The following is a 15,552-nucleotide window of genomic DNA, read 5'->3' on the forward strand; positions in this document are numbered from 1 at the left end:
GATGCTAACATTGCTAACACTGCTAAGGCCGTGAGTGATGCTAACATTGCTAACACTGCTAAGGCCGTGAGTGATGCTAACGTCACCAACAACAAAAAGTGGATACTTCCTGGTTCCAACAAACAAACTTTATTGTCCAATCAGAAAGCTTGTAACTCAAGCCTCGCCCCGCAATACGAAACCAGACATCTCAAGCCACACCCGCGCCATTTGTCAAACCCCACCCACTTAGCTAATAAGCCCCGCCCACTCAACGACTATAGTCCCGCCCATTTGGTCAAACTATAAAACTCTTTAAGAAAGCTTTTGAAACAAAGCTGCAAACACGAACGAAAGCTCAAAAAAGCTCATAAATGCTAATAAACACTAAAACAGGCTCAAAACTAGCTCAAGAACAGCTAATGAGAAGCTTATATGAGCGAATACAAACTTTAAGCTAATCAAAGCTATTAGGAGTTTATAAATGCTAATATAATGCTAATAAATGCTCAACGGACACTAATACAAGCAAATAAAAGCTCAAACAATCTAAAAGAAGCTAATTAAAGCTAATGAGCTAATAAAAGCTAACAAAAGCTAATGAGCTAATAAGCGCTAACAAGCTAACAAAAGCTAGCAGAAGCTACAGTGAAGAAGTGACGCCAGCAAAGGATTTTGTTTGTTTGTGTACAGCAGTTGTGATGTTGCTCTAGGCTCCGCCCCTTCGGCCACTTGCTCCACTTCCTGTAAACATACAAGCTGTCAGTCAACGCAGGCCCCGCCCAGGTGTGACGTCACCGCCATTGTTTACACAAATATGAAATGCATTTAAATCAAAGAAAAAAACCCCGAAAAAAGATGAGTAAATTCATCAATTTACTTAAAATAGAAAATGACTTCCTCACGACGCGTTCAGGTGCCGTAGGGTGTTATAGCTACTCACAGTTGAGGACTCTGAGGACTCCCCAGATGAGCAGCAGCAGAAGGGCGGGGCTTCCCAGCGTGGGTGGGGCCTGTGACGGGGTGGGGCTCGGAACGGGGCCCTGGTGCGTTTGCGGCGCCTCGGACTCAGGAGTTTTGCACTTGACTCTGGAGGAAACGGTTAAAAACGCGCCGTCAGCGCGACGCTGTGTAGCACAGTTAGCGTGCGTTAGCGTGGGTCAGCACTCACAGCTGCCGCTGCAGGAAGTCCTGGTGGGCGCGGCACGCCGCGGTCTGCGTCTGCGCCGCCGCCGCCTGGTGCTGAGCCGCCTCGTTCAGACGATCGCACGACGCTGCCGCCAGTTGCGCCTGCGTGGCGTTGTGCTGGAGGAGCTCCATACGCTCTGAGGGGACGGACAGGGTCACAAGCTAAGCTAATGGAAGCTAATAATCGCGCCTTGAGGAGGAATTTGAGGAGGAACAACTCAGAGGCTGTTTAAAGGTCAATTCATCCATGAGAACAGATAAAACATATTAAAGGGGTCAATAACCTGACTGAGCAAATGTTTTATTTAGTTTAATTTAAATACATTTAAATTTATCATGAGAAGAAATCTCTCTCGGTCATTTCCTGTTGTGTCATGAAGCATCCGATTTTCAATACTTTTGTTTACTTCTACAATTTTATGTTCGTACTTTTAAAGAAAAACAATATTGGGGAGAGACGAGTGTGAATCGGCTGCAGACCGATTCTGGTCCGACACATAATTTAAATGTATCTGTGATCTCAATATTTCAAAATAAACGTTGAAAAAAAATTTTTTTTGCTGTTCTTTATGTGTTTTTTGTTTGTTTACCTTCCTGCGTGGCGATTTGCGCGCTGAGGTTAGCCACCTGCTGCTGCCGCAGCTCCAGCGTGTCCTGCAGCGCGCTAACGTTCCATTGAAGCAACACCTGCAAACACAGGCTAGCATTAGCATGTGGTTATCGCTATGGTTGCATTAACATTCACACAAGAAAAGCAATGTTAGCATTAGCCCGTGTCTGGGATACATAAAGTCAGTTAGGTTAGCATTAGCCTATATAGCTATAACTGTGCCTATCATTAGCGTGTAGCTCACGCGGCATTAGCAACAATAGCATTCATTTTTAGAGAGACCTGGAAAGATAAGTTAGCATTAGCACATAGCTAACATTATGTTAGCAAGGGTATTTCCCGCAAAATCCATATTAGCAATGTTAGCATTAGCTAGTTGCAATATTTATACTTCGCTAGCAATAGCATACAGCTCACATTAGATTGGCAATGTTAGCAGTAGCTTGTCCACATATATAAATGCCCTTAACATTAGTATGTAGATAACGAAGCCAGTTAAGCTAATAAAGGTACTGAGCCGCACCGGTCTGACTGCTAATGCTATGTCTCTGTTCATGCTAACACAATGCTAACCGCTCGCCCTCTATGGAACATGACCTCATCTGTTTATCTGTTAGCACAGCGATAACCTGAGCGACCACAGAAAACATTCCTGTGCGCTCTGCGCAGCGGCAAAAGTTGGCCAGATGTCTCACAATAGCTGGAAATTCCACAGATTGCCCCGCTGGTGAGGGGAGGGGGGGGGGGGGGGGGGGGGCAACGGGGGCAACGAGGTCAGCCGGCAGGAGGGTGCAGACAACGTGACACAAGCTAGAATGAGACTTCCACAGGAAGCCCTGCCACTTCCTGTCGGGCTAGCAATAACTATGGTGATCTGGTGATCCTATGGTGATCCGCTAGCTTGTTAGCATGCCTTGCTAGCGTGATGTTGTTAGGTCTTTAGCAATTTCTATTTTACCATACTGTTAGCATTGAAGCTAATGCTATAGTCAAGCAGTTTAGCATATATTATTCTCTTCCTTGCGAGTGAAATGCTAAAGTCAGAAGTTAAGAAGTTATCAATGCTAAACTAACGTATCGTTAGCTTCTTAATTAATGAAATGCTAAAGTCCTAAGCTAAGAAGCTAACTATTTTGTGCTAACACATACTGTTAGCTTCCTCGCTAATGAAATAGTATAACCTTGCGTTGTTGTGTTAGCATTTTATTAACAAGGAAGTTAGCAACATGTGTTCACTTTGCATTATTGGCTTCTTAGCATTTCATTAGTGAGAAAGCTAACAAAATGTGTTAGCTAAGCATTATTAGCTTAGTAACATCTCATGAGTGAGGAAGCTAACACCATGGTTCAGCTTAGCATTGTCAGCTGCTTAGCTTTGCATTAGTAAGGAAGTGTGTTAGCTTAGCATTGTTAGCTTCTGAGCTACACTTTTCAGCTGGCTCGCATTTCATTAGTATTAAAGCTAGCAGCTCTACTCTGTGTACTTTCTGTGTATCCGCTAGCTAAACACAGTGTCTGTCTCTGTTTTTCTCTTTTCTAAAAATAGCGTCTGGCTGCAAGTTGGCGATGACGTCATCGAGGAGGAATCCTCAAATATTTTCCAAAGAACGAGCGAGAGAGCGGGAGAGAGTAAGAGAGAGAGAGGGAGAGGGAGAGGGAGGGAGAGAGAGAGAGAGAGAGAGAGAGAGAGAGAGAGAGAGAGAGAGAGTTTTTTCCAGAGAGGAGACTTTGTGTACTTGATGCTCACGCGCAGCAAAGATGGAGGTGCTAATTCTAACTAATGGATTAGATTGAGGCGCTAATGCTAACTAAAAGACTACATGGAGGAGCTAATGCTAACACACGCTGAAAGCAATCTGGGCATGCTAATGTTAACTTACTTAAAAGCTTGACATGCTAATACTAACTCACACTGATAATACCTGGACAGGCTAATGCTAATGCTAACTCATACTAGGTGGGAAACATGTTGAAATCCAGACATGCTAATGCTAAAGCTAACAGCTTTAGTGTCTAGTCTAACAAGCTTAGAGTGAAGAATAGCAACAAAATGTGGATATGCTAAGTGGATAATGCCAAAGAAACTCACGATCAGAAGGCAATGCTAATGCTAACATGTTTAGAAACCATCACAATCATGAAGGAAATGTTAATGCTAACATGCTATTTGCAAAAATGACCCAATGAAACTACGAACAGACCTGAAACCTGGCCGCCGGTGCACGTTTGCTAACGCTAGCCAGGGTTGTTCCAGGTTACTGAAGCACATCTGGAAGCAGTTAGCTTGCGTTGCGGCAGCAGCTAGTGCGTTTGGTTTCAATTAGCAACGTGTCTTTGAAGTTTCTCCAGTAGTTGCCCTTCGAGTTGCCACTCCAGTGCCCTGGTTGCCCAGCTTTTGTTTCTCTAGTTGCCCCTCGGTTACAACTGCAGTTGCACCTGTAGTTGCCTGTCCAGTTGCCCATTTCCCAGATTTATTTTCTCCAGTTTCCCCTCCAGTTGCCTCTGTGGTTGCCGTTCTACCCACTTTCCCGCTTTGCATTGCCGACACACCTTCAATTGTTGCCTCTTCAACTTGCTCGAGTTACTCACCGTGTGTTGCCTGTAGTTGCCTCCCTAATTGCTGCTCAAGTTGCCTTTGTTGCCTCAATATTTACCCCTGATTGCCATAGTAACTCAACGCCATATTGCCTCGAGTTGCCTTCCTGGTTGCCCTCTCTAATTAAACTCACCGTGTCTTTACTGTAGTTGCCTATTGGAGTTGCCCTCCCTAGTTGCCTCTTCATCATGTGTTGCTGACACGCCTCTTCTAGTTGCCTCTTCTAGTTGCCCTCTATTTGCCTCCTCACCGTGTGTTGCCGACATGCCTCCTGAAGTTGCCTCCTCTAGTTGCCTCCTCACCGTATGTTGCCGACATGCCTCCTCTAGTTGTCTCCTCTAGTTGCCTCCTCTAGTTGCCTCCTCACCGTATGTTGCCGACATGCCTCCTCTAGTTGCCTCCTCAAGTTGCCTCCTCACCGTGTGTTGCCGACATGCCTCCTCTAGTTGCCTCCTCTAGTTGCCTCCTCACCGTATGTTGCCGACACTCCTCCAGCGTTGCGTTGCTCCTCTCCTGCTCCTCCACCAGGAGGATTGCCTGTTGCCGGAGCCTCCCCTGCTCCGCCCGCTCCTCCCCCAGTTGCCGCTCCAGTTGCTCCCGCTCGTTGCCCCACACGGCCCGCTGGCCCTCCAGTTGCACGGCCGCCTGCCGCAGGTCTCCGCGGCAACGCGTTGCCCCCTTGAGGTCGGGCGACGTGGACCACACCACGATGGTGATGAGGGAGGCCAGGGACCAGACGGAGAGCACGGCCAGGGCAACTGTCTCCCCCCGGCAACCACACGACATCCTGCTGCTGCTGAGAGAACGGCAACGCAACTACAGCAGGGCAGAAATAACGGCAACGCCGAGGAGGAGAGAGGAGGAGCAACTAAGTTCCTCCTGGAAAAAGTTTGTGAGCGGAAAAGAGAGAGTGCGGGTGAGAGACCACCACACACAGTGAGAGAGAGAGAGAGAGAGAGAGAGAGAGGTAGAGAGAGAGGGTGAGTCATGAGAGCGCTGAGGAATCCACGCAGCCGGGCGGGGTCCTGAATGCATCGCAGGGAAGGAAACGCTCAGTTTGACAGTTTGAATCAGGACGAGTTTAATCTGGTTTAAAACTGCTTTTCTTCTGGTTTGAAACTTGGTTTTCTTCTGGTTTGAAATCTGGTTTCAATCTGGTTTCAACCTGGTTTAAAACGGACTCAAAAACTGGTTGTGGGTTCAAATCTGGCCCCGGGGCCTGGCCCCCCCCGTGGAGTTTACATGTTCTCCCTGTGTGCCGGGGCTCCGCCAGCATTCCCTCAAACATCCACCGGGGGTCCCTGAGGAGAACCCCCAGACCCCCCCCAGATCCCCCAAAACCCTCAACACCCCCCCCCCCCCCCCCCCCAGCTCCTCCAAAACCCCCAGACCCCCCCAACTCCTCCAAAACCCCCGAACCCCCCCAGCTCCCCCATAAACCCACAGACCCCTCAGCCCCCCCAAAACCCTCAGACCCCCCCAGATCCCCCAAAACCCTAAGAACCCCCAAAACCTCAAGATCACCCCCGGCTCCCTCAAAACCCTCAGCCCCCCCCAGCCCCCCCCCCCCCCCCTTAGTACTGCTCTGCGGCTGCCACCGATGCATCAATTCAGAGCGGAATTTCCCCTCTGGGCATTAAAACAGTACTGGAAATAAAAAAACACTTGTTTTAATCTGATTAGAAAAGTTTTCAAAGCTGGTTTTAAACCGGTTTCAACTGGTTTTATTCTGGTGTGAATCTTGTTTTAAAGTGATTCAAAAACAGGTTTCAATCTGGTTTGAAAATGACTTAAAACAGGTTTTAATCTGCTCTTAAACTGGTTAAAATGTGATTAAAATCCCTTTTGAAACTAGTTTAATAGGATTAAACCAGATTAAACAAATTCTTTAATAGTGGTGTAAAAACGGGTTTTATTCTGGTTTAAATCTGGTTTCAGACTGAAACACTAATGCAGGATGAGAACCTTTATTAACCGTTCAAACCTGTTTGTGTAAACTTTATGTGTGTTCTAGATCAAAGTCACTGGGGCATGGAAACCTTTGATCAGGGTCATTTGGGTACTTTCTTTTGTTATTTAGATTTAAAAAGAGTAAACGCAGTTGTTTGTCAACAAACAGCTTCACCCAAACATGAACCAAGAGTGGAAGGAAGGTTTTAGTGTTATTATTCATGTTCTCTGAAGAACGGCCAAGAAACCATACATTCCCTCAGGGTATGTAAACCTGCGCACAACTGTTCACCATGCTGCTGCTCTGCTCTGCTGCCACCCGGGGGCGCTGGCGTTCCCTCTGCTGCCACCCGGGGGCGCTGGCGTTCCCTCTGCTGCCACCCGGGGGCGCTCACGTTCCCTCTGCTGCCACCCGGGGGCGCTCGCGTTCCCTCTGCTGCCACCCGGGGGCGCTGGCGTTCCCTCTGCTGCCACCCGGGGGCGCTCACGTTCCCTCTGCTGCCACCCGGGGGCGCTCGCGTTCCCTCTGCTGCCACCCGGAGGCGCTCGCGTTCCCTCTGCTGCCACCCGGGGGCGCTGGCGTTCCCTCTGCTGCCACCCGGAGGCGCTCACGTTCCCTCTGCCAGCAGTGAAAGTCTCTGACTTCTTATCTCGTCTTTGAGCCTCAAGAAGATTTTAATGCTGATTGTAAATCTTCTTTATTTGCACTTGACGGTCGGGATGCAAGTTCCTGTCAGACTGCTGGGTTATACAGTGTTTATGTACAGTGTGTTTGTACAGTGTAGGTTTGTTTATGTACAGTGTTTATGTACAGTGTGTTTATACAGTGTAGGTTTGTTTATGTAGTGTGTTTATACAGTGTAAGTCTGTTTATGTACAGTATGTATGTAGTGTGTATGTACAGCATGTATGTACAGTGTGTTTGTACAGTGTAGATCTGTGTTTGTACAGTGTAGGTCTGTTTATGTACAGTGTTTATGTACAGTGTGTTTATACAGTGTAGGTTTGTTTATGTACAGTGTTTATGTACAGTGTGTTTATAGTGTAGGTTTGTTTATGTACAGTGTTTATGTACAGTGTGTTTGTACAGTGTAAGTCTGTTTATGTACAGTATGTATGTAGTGTGTATGTACAGCATGTATGTACAGTGTGTTTGTACAGTGTAGATCTGTGTTTGTACAGTGTAGGTCTGTTTATGTACAGTGTTTATGTACAGTGTGTTTATAGTGTAGGTTTGTTTATGTACAGTGTTTATGTACAGTGTGTTTGTACAGTGTAGGTCTGTGTTTGTACAGTGTAGGTCTGTTTATGTACAGTGTTTATGTTCAGTGTGTTTATACAGTGTAGGTTTGTTTATGTACAGTGTTTATGTACAGTGTGTTTATAGTGTAGGTTTGTTTATGTACAGTGTTTATGTACAGTGTGTTTGTACAGTGTAGGTCTGTGTTTGTACAGTGTAGGTCTGTTTATGTACAGTGTTTATGTTCAGTGTGTTTATACAGTGTAGGTTTGTTTATGTACAGTGTGTTTATAGTGTAGGTTTGTTTATGTACAGTGTGTTTGTACAGTGTAGGTCTGTTTATGTACAGTGTTTATGTACAGTGTTTATGTACAGTGTTTATGTACAGTGTTTATGTACAGTGTTTATGTACAGTATGTTTATAGTGTAGGTTTGTTTATGTACAGTATGTATGTAGTGTGTATGTACAGTGTGTTTGTACAGTGTAGGTCATGTAGTCATGTAGGTGGATGTGAGGAGACGTTTGAATGTAAATATCAACAAACCTATTTTGTTTGTATGTGTATTTTAATGTTTTCCACATTAAATACTTTTTAATGTTTCGTTCTATGGGGGGTCCAGGGTTCGGGGGGGTGGGGGGGTCCAGCTCTTCCTCAGCTTTACAATGAGGTTCGGGTTGTTGTGGATCTTCATGTCTATCAGGAGCGGGAGACCTCTCCAAGATGGCGGCGCCGTAGACACGTCACAGGCGGCGAGTGAGGCGTCTAGTGTTTTACATCTATGGTCTTATATCTGTGGTCGGAGTCGCTGCGTCGGACGTTAAAATCCCGGTTAGCTTCGTGCTGCTAACAGCGCTCAGCTAACATGGAGCCGCTCGCGCTGGTTGAACTGGACGGAAGCGTCATGGAGGGAGTGAGTTCCTCTTCTCTCTTCCTTCCTCCGCCACCAGGCTAACGTGCTGCCATGCTAACACGGCCTCTTCGCTCCGCAGGGCGGACAAATCCTCCGCGTGTCCGCGGCGCTCAGCTGCATCACCGGAGCCGCGATACACGTCCGGAACATCCGGGCCGGGAGGAGCACGCCGGGGCTCAGGTAACCACCGAGGAGGGCGACCCGGAACCTTGGAGCGGGGCCGGTTTGAGTGTAACACCCATGTATTTCTGGCTTTTATGTCCTAATGACCAAATATATCGACAATACGACGATACGAAATCGAACAAATCGACCATAAAACGATACAAATCTGTCGTCGTTATTGATTCACGCTTAGTTCTGGTGTTATTATTAGCCTCCGAACGTAGCCGCAACATGCTGACTGCGCCTCTCTGGTGACGTCATCGCTCACAGTGACGTGCCAGAATGTGCAGGGCCTGTGTTGTTTTTCACGATCCTTGAGTCTTGAAGCCTAATGAGTGTGACGTCACAGGACTGGACGGCGACTGCATATTATGAGAGCACAAACACACATTTAGTAGCCCACGCAGAAGTTTTAATATGTTTTATTGGTCCAAAACCATCTCGTTGTGCAGAAATTAATTAACTAATTTAATGAGGTTGTCTGGCGACTGAACGGCGTCGTTAAGTAACGACTTTCTGACAAGACGAGTGATGTGACAAGAATTATTCACTTTTGAAAATCAGATGACTACAATGCAAAAATTATCATTTTGTGTGTGCGTGTGTGTGTGTGTGTGTGTGTGTGTGTGCAGACCTCAGCACCTGGTCGGCCTCCAGCTCCTCTCCCAGATGACTTCTGGTCTCCTTCAGGGGTCAAAGGTCGGATCCACCGACATCACACTGAAACCCCGACTCGTCAAGGCCGGACAACACACTGCGGACACACACACTGCAGGGTGACACACACACACACACACACACAACAGAGTGTGAGCATTAGCACTGTGCTAACTCACTGCAACTGCAAAACTGCTTATTCACTGTAGGTTACTGTGTAAGTTACTGTGTGTGTGTGTGTGTGTGTGTGTGTGTGTGTGTGTGTGTGTGTGTGTGTGTGTGTGTGTGTGTGTGTGTGTGTGTGTGTGTGTGTGTGTGTGTGTGTGTGTGTGTGTGTGTGTGTGTGTGTGTGTGTGTGTAGGAGTGTGTGTCTCCTGCTCCAAGCTTCACTTCCTGTCGCTCTCTTCGCCGACGACGCCACAACGTTTGTCCTGAAAGGAGGAACAAACACTGACATGGCGCCACACATCGACTACACTCTGCAGGTACACACACACACACACACACACACACACACACACACACACACACACACACACAGTGTTGTTTTTATTTCCTCGTATTTTTGTTGTCATTGATTATTGGCTGTTGTTGTTGTTTCTTGTCAAGGTTTTCAAACCGGCCGTGGAGAAATTTGGAGTTAACTTCGACTGTGATGTCATCATGAGGTCAGAAAGTGTGTGTGTGTGTGTGTGTGTGTGTGTGTGTGTGTGTGTGTGTGTGTGTGTGTGTGTGTGTGTGTGTGTGTGTTTCTTCTGGCGGAGCTGCTTCCTCTTATCAGTGACTTCAGTCACACGTCGAAGTATAAAAATATCCAAAGTGGTTCCAACATGAAGGTCTGGAGGGGAACCAGTGTGTGTCACTGTGTTATTATAGTGTGTGCGTGTGTGTGTGTGTGTGTGTAGAGGTTTCTACCCTAAAGGAGGGGGCGTGGTCTCTGTGACGGTTCAGCCAATCAAGCAGCTGGAGCCAGTCGTCATGACGACCAGAGGAAACGTCACTAATATCACAGGAAGAGCCTTCGTGTCTGGAGTGCTGCCCTTCAAAGTAATGCCCTCCCGTTAGCTTAGCATTGGCAACAGGCTTAGCATGAGCGTCATTAACATGTTAGCTTGAAGTGTTGTCAGCCTATCATTCACATATCCTGTTGCTCGGTCATTGTTAGCATGTCATAAGCCTATTAGCTTGCTATAATGTTTGCTTGATATTATCCTGCTATTAGCTTGCTATTAGCTTAATGTTGTCACCCTATTAGCGGATAGCCTGACTAGCCTGTGCTCCGCAGCTAGCCAAAACGATGAGCGTAGCGGCCTTGCGGACGCTCCGTGCGCAAATCAGCGGCGTGCACATGGACATCGCGGCACTCCATGAGGACAAGTCTGCGTTCGGCAATGGCAGCGGCATCATGTAAGCCACGCCCACTCAAACTCCGCCCCTCCAGTGACCGCTCCGATTGGTTCGTTTATTGTGGGGTTTTTTTTTTTTTAAAGAATCATTGCGGAGACATCCAGTGGATGTTTGCTAGCGGGCTCGGCTCTCGGGAAGAGAGGTGAGTCGCTAACTATGCTAACTGCTAACCATCAGTTTATACATGTTGCCATTAGCACAATGCCAACTGCTAACCACCCATTTATATGATAAACTTTTAGCTATGCTAATGACAATACATTTGTTGCAGGACACCACTAGGTAGCAATGCTAATTCTGTAGTAAGACAGTTGTATTAGCATTTGTTAGCATTTGTAATGCTGTCTTTATTACTGCAGTTGTGCTAACATTCGCATTTGTTATCATTCACTTTGATAATTTTCTGATGTTACAGTTGTATTAGTGTTAGCATTGCTAACTGTAAAAAAAAAAAAGTGCTACAGTTTTGTTAGCATTAGCATGTTTTCCTCCAGGTGTTAACGTTTGCATCACTAACCAGACGAACGTTTCTCCAGGTGTGCAGCCCGACCAGGTGGGCGTGGCTGCAGCTGAGTCATTGCTAAGCAACCTCCAACATGGCGGCTGCGTGGACGACTTCCTGCAGGACCAGGTGAGCTCGCCATGCCGACTAATGACATCTCTGTCTATGACATCACCGTGACCCCCCCTCCCCCCCCCCAACCCTTTTGTCCAGCTCATCATCTTCATGGCGCTAGCTAATGGGACGTCGCGGATCCGCACCGGGCCCGTCACGCTGCACACGCAAACTGCCATCCACATCGCAGAGACGTTGACCAAAGTGAGACGACCTCGCTAGCTATTAAGCGCTTCAGTGGGAGTTAGCTGCTAAGCTAGCACCGGGGAACAACGCGCAATGTCGGATACAAATTTTAGCCTCAATGCTTCTTTGTCATAGCAAGTGATTAGCTTTTAAGCTAATGCTAATCTTATCATTAACAATTTAGCAATGCTAACAAGCTAGCTTTAAGATTAATGCTAACTTTATTGATTAGTAATATGAAATTTGTCCTTGTCTATAGATCACATTTATTGACGGAAAACCTGGGATCCTTGATTTACTAAAGCTAACTTTACCAATGCTATTTACCATTGCTAGCTAGTTAGATTTGAGGGTAATGCTCATTGTTAATGACTTAACATTTTATTAATAGCTTTGTAATGATGGCCAGTTAGCTTTTAGGCTAATGCAAACTTCACAAATAAGTAAATTTGTGATGCTAATGAGGTAGCAATGACGCTAATGCTTACTTCAATGTTAAACCCCGCTACTCTGATACATGTTGAGCTGCTGCTAGCAGAAGCTGATGCTCGTAGAAGCTGATGCTAGTTGACGCTAACAGTACCTGATGCTAATGCTAGCTCTTGTGCTGACATGTTTCAGGCCAAGTTCACCATCACCAAGTGCGAGGACGCCGGCGTTAGCGATGAAAGCTACATGATTGAGTGCAAAGGAGTTGGAGGGCAAAACCCACACCTGTAGAAAACACACACACACACACACACACACACACACACACACTAAATAAAGTCATTTGTGGTTCACACTGTCTCATTGTCTCTTCTTTACACTTCCTTAGCACCATTGTTAATGCTAAGTATGGATACAGTGCGTTAGTAGCACTATTGCTAATGCTAAGTATGTCCTGTGCGTTAGCATCACTAACGCTCAGCTTGTAAACTTGGCCAATTAAACCTTGTGTGCACTCGTATTTTAAAGAAATAATTAAAATAAAATAATGAATTATAACGATAATAAATACATTTAGAATAAATCCAATGCATTGGTAAAAACTGATTTTTAAATGACCTCCAGGGGAAAATAACTTAAAATGATTTAAATTAATTTAAAATGCTGCAAAACACTAAATCCAAGATTGCAAGACAGAATATAAAGAAACACATAAAATAGAGGAAACGCATCACAGACGAGCTGCAGACGGAGATGGACGTAGTTTTGAACAAAGATTAGATTTCTTGGTTTGAAGAATCACAGCGACTTGAGTCACTTAAAAAAATAATGTTTTACCGCTCATTTAATTTTGGAAATTAGTTTTGATTTCTTGGTTTATTTCCAAATAGTTTATTGGCTAGAGAGAGAGAGAGAGAGAGAGAGGGACAGAGAGAGAGAGAGAGAGAGAGAGGGACAGAGAGAGAGAGACAGAGAGAGAGACACAGAGAGACAGAGAGAGAGACACAGAGAGAGAGAGAGAGAGAGAGAGGGACAGAGAGAGAGAGACAGAGAGAGAGAGACAGAGAGAGAGACACAGAGAGACAGAGAGAGAGACACAGAGAGAGAGAGAGAGAGAGAGAGGGACAGAGAGAGAGAGAGACAGAGAGAGAGACACAGAGAGAGAGAGAGAGAGAGACACAGAGAGGGAGAGAGAGAGAGAGAGACAGAGAGAGGTACAAAGAGAGAGACACAGAGAGAGAGAGAGACAGACAGAGAGAGAGAGCGAGAGAGATAGACAGACAGGTGGAGAGAGAGAGAGAGAGGGACAGAGAGAGGGACACAGAGAGAGAGAGAGCGAGAGACAGACAGATGGAGAGAGCGAGAGAGACAGACAGATGGAGAGAGAGAGAGACAGACAAAGAGAGAGACAGAGAGAGAGACGGAGAGAGAGAGACAGACAGATGGAGAGAGCGAGAGAGACAGACAGATGGAGAGAGAGAGAGAGACAGACAAAGAGAGAGACAGAGAGAGAGACGGAGAAAGAGAGACAGACAGATGGAGAGAGATAGACAGACAGGTGGAGAGAGAGAGAGAGAGATACGGAGAGAGAGAGAGAGAGAGGGGGGGAGACAGAGAGAGAGAGAGAGAGAGACAAAGAGAGAGCGAGAGAGAGAGAGACAGAGAGAGAGATGGAGAGAGAGAGAGAGAGAAAGAGAGAGAGAGAGAGAGAGAGGGGGAGTATATTCTGGACCTACTCCTCCTGGACTCCGCCCCCGCAAAGCTGTCTCCATGACGACGGTATCTTGACTGACCCGGTTGTCTCCACACTGCTGTGTGTGTGTGTGTGTGTGTGTGTGTGTGTGTGTGTGTGTGTGTGTGTGTGTGTGTGTGTGTGTGTGTGTGTGTGTGAGTGTGTGTAATGTGACTCCAGGTAGAACCTGAACCAGGTCTGGTGGAACTCGACTCTCCTCCTCCACCAGTTGCTGCTGCGGCTCCATGGAGGACTGTGGGGTCTGGAGAGGACCTGGACCTGGTCCACCTGGACCTGGTCCACCTGGACCGGAACCAGGATCAAACCGGGTCTGGATCTCTCTCATTGCAGGTGAGTCCAACCATCCAACCAACCTCAGGCCAATCAGGAGCAACTAGGACTAGTGGACCAGGACTACTGGACCAGGGCTAGTGGACCAGTACTAGTGGACCAGGACTACTGGACCAGGACTAGTGGACCAGGACTACTGGACCAGGACTAGTGGACCAGGGCTAGTGGACCAGTACTCTGAGGGCCAAAATGTGCCCTCTAGTGCAGCCCAGAACCACAACGACCTGTAGGAATGTCTGGAGGGTTTAGTTCTCCCAACTTCAGTCCAGCTTCAGTCCAAGTTTAGTCCAAGTTTTAGTTCAAGTTTAGTCCAGCTTCAGTCCAGCTTCAGTCCAAGTTTAGTCCAGCTTCAGGCCAACTTCAGTCCAACTTCAGTCCAGCTTCAGTACAACCTCAGTCCAGCTTCAGTACAACTGCAGTTCAAGTTTAGTCCAAGTTTAGTCCAAGTTTAGTCCAACTTCAGTCAGAGTTTAGTCCAGCTTCAGTCCAACTTCGGTCCAACTTCAGTCAGAGTTTGGTCCAGCTTCAGTCCAACTTCAGGCCAAGTTTAGTCCAGCTTCAGTCCAACTTCAGTCCAAGTTTAGTCCAAGTTTATTCCAACTTCAGTCCAGCTTCAGTCCAAGGTTAGTCCAGCTTCAGTCCAGCTTCAGTCCAACTTCAGGCCAAGTTTAGTCCAAGTTTATTCCAACTTCAGTCCAAGGTTAGTCCAGCTTCAGTCCAGCTTCAGTCCAACTTCAGGCCAAGTTTGGTCCAGCTTCAGTCCAACTTCAGTCCAAGTTTAGTCCAGCTTCAGTCCAACTTCAGTCCAAGTTTAGTCCAGCTTCAGTCCAACTTCAGGCCAAGTTTAGTCCAGCTTCAGTCCAGCTTCTTGTCTGTTTGACAAACTCGTAGACTTCTTCAAGTCCTCCTCACTACTTCTAGTGATTTTCCACCTGTTAGGGCTTAAGGTGCCTCCTTATCTTAGGCAGGAAAAAGTCTAAGAAAAGTCTTAAATTTGTAGGAATTCTCAGGTTTTTCTTAAGAGCGACGTCACTCAGAGCTGCTCTGAGCCTCAAGACGCTTTGTGAATACGGTCACTGGTCTCTAGTTTATTTTATTGATTTAAATAGGGACAGTATATATTAATGAACATTACAGCCAGACGCTAATTTCCATCTGTTGTCCCGAGACGGGCTGATGACACCTGCCTCTCGTGAGCAGGCTGCTCCTGGCCTCTGATTGGCTCTCCCACCTCTGAGCCAATCAGATTCTCTCGTCTATAAAAAGCCTCTCGGGGCTGTTCGAGACATTTCTTCAATACTTGTGAAATCCCGGAGGAGTGTCGTCGCTCCGGAACGCCTCACGAGCCAAACATTTACGTTGATTTTATTTCCACATTAAATACTTTTTTTTATTTTTTATTATTCATTTATGAATTAAATTAATTGTAAATATTTGTTTGCATTTTAAAAAGTTGGAGTTCGTCTTTGTTTTGGTCCGCACGGACCCGTAAAGGAGCCGCACTTCCCCGTCGTCATGGTAACGAGTGTTGAGT

The 15,552-nt window shown here is 46.5% G+C and overlaps 2 protein-coding genes across 3 annotated transcripts; one reads left to right on the top strand and one right to left on the bottom strand.

The window, feature by feature from the left end:
* Positions 1-155: 155 nt before the first annotated feature.
* Positions 156-4,715, bottom strand: LOC308137929 (uncharacterized protein). Its single transcript, XM_080506833.1, has 5 exons — positions 4,676-4,715; positions 1,758-1,854; positions 1,151-1,304; positions 923-1,068; positions 156-723 (listed from the first exon to the last, which is right to left on the bottom strand). Coding segments are annotated over exons 3-5 (297 nt in total). The 5' UTR covers positions 1,300-1,304; positions 1,758-1,854; positions 4,676-4,715; the 3' UTR covers positions 156-721.
* A 228-nt stretch (positions 4,716-4,943) lies between these two features.
* rtca (RNA 3'-terminal phosphate cyclase) lies at positions 4,944-12,288 on the top strand. Of its 2 annotated transcripts, none has more exons than XM_080506831.1 (11): positions 4,944-5,289; positions 8,555-8,655; positions 9,273-9,416; positions 9,659-9,782; positions 9,907-9,965; positions 10,203-10,344; positions 10,583-10,704; positions 10,788-10,846; positions 11,241-11,335; positions 11,420-11,524; positions 12,128-12,288. In XM_080506831.1, the coding sequence occupies exons 1-11, from the start codon at positions 5,083-5,085 to the stop codon at positions 12,224-12,226; spliced, it is 1,257 nt and encodes a 418-aa protein (XP_080362957.1). In that variant the 5' UTR covers positions 4,944-5,082; the 3' UTR covers positions 12,227-12,288. The 2 variants fall into 2 exon arrangements, with proteins under 2 accessions (XP_080362957.1, XP_080362958.1); XM_080506832.1 differs by lacking the exon at positions 4,944-5,289 and adding an exon at positions 8,250-8,475.
* The last annotated feature ends 3,264 nt before the right edge of the window (positions 12,289-15,552 follow it).

The sequence above is a fragment of the Blennius ocellaris genome (genome assembly GCF_963422515.1).
Source record: "Blennius ocellaris genome assembly, chromosome: 12".
NCBI classification, from domain to species: Eukaryota; Metazoa; Chordata; class Actinopteri; order Blenniiformes; family Blenniidae; genus Blennius; species Blennius ocellaris.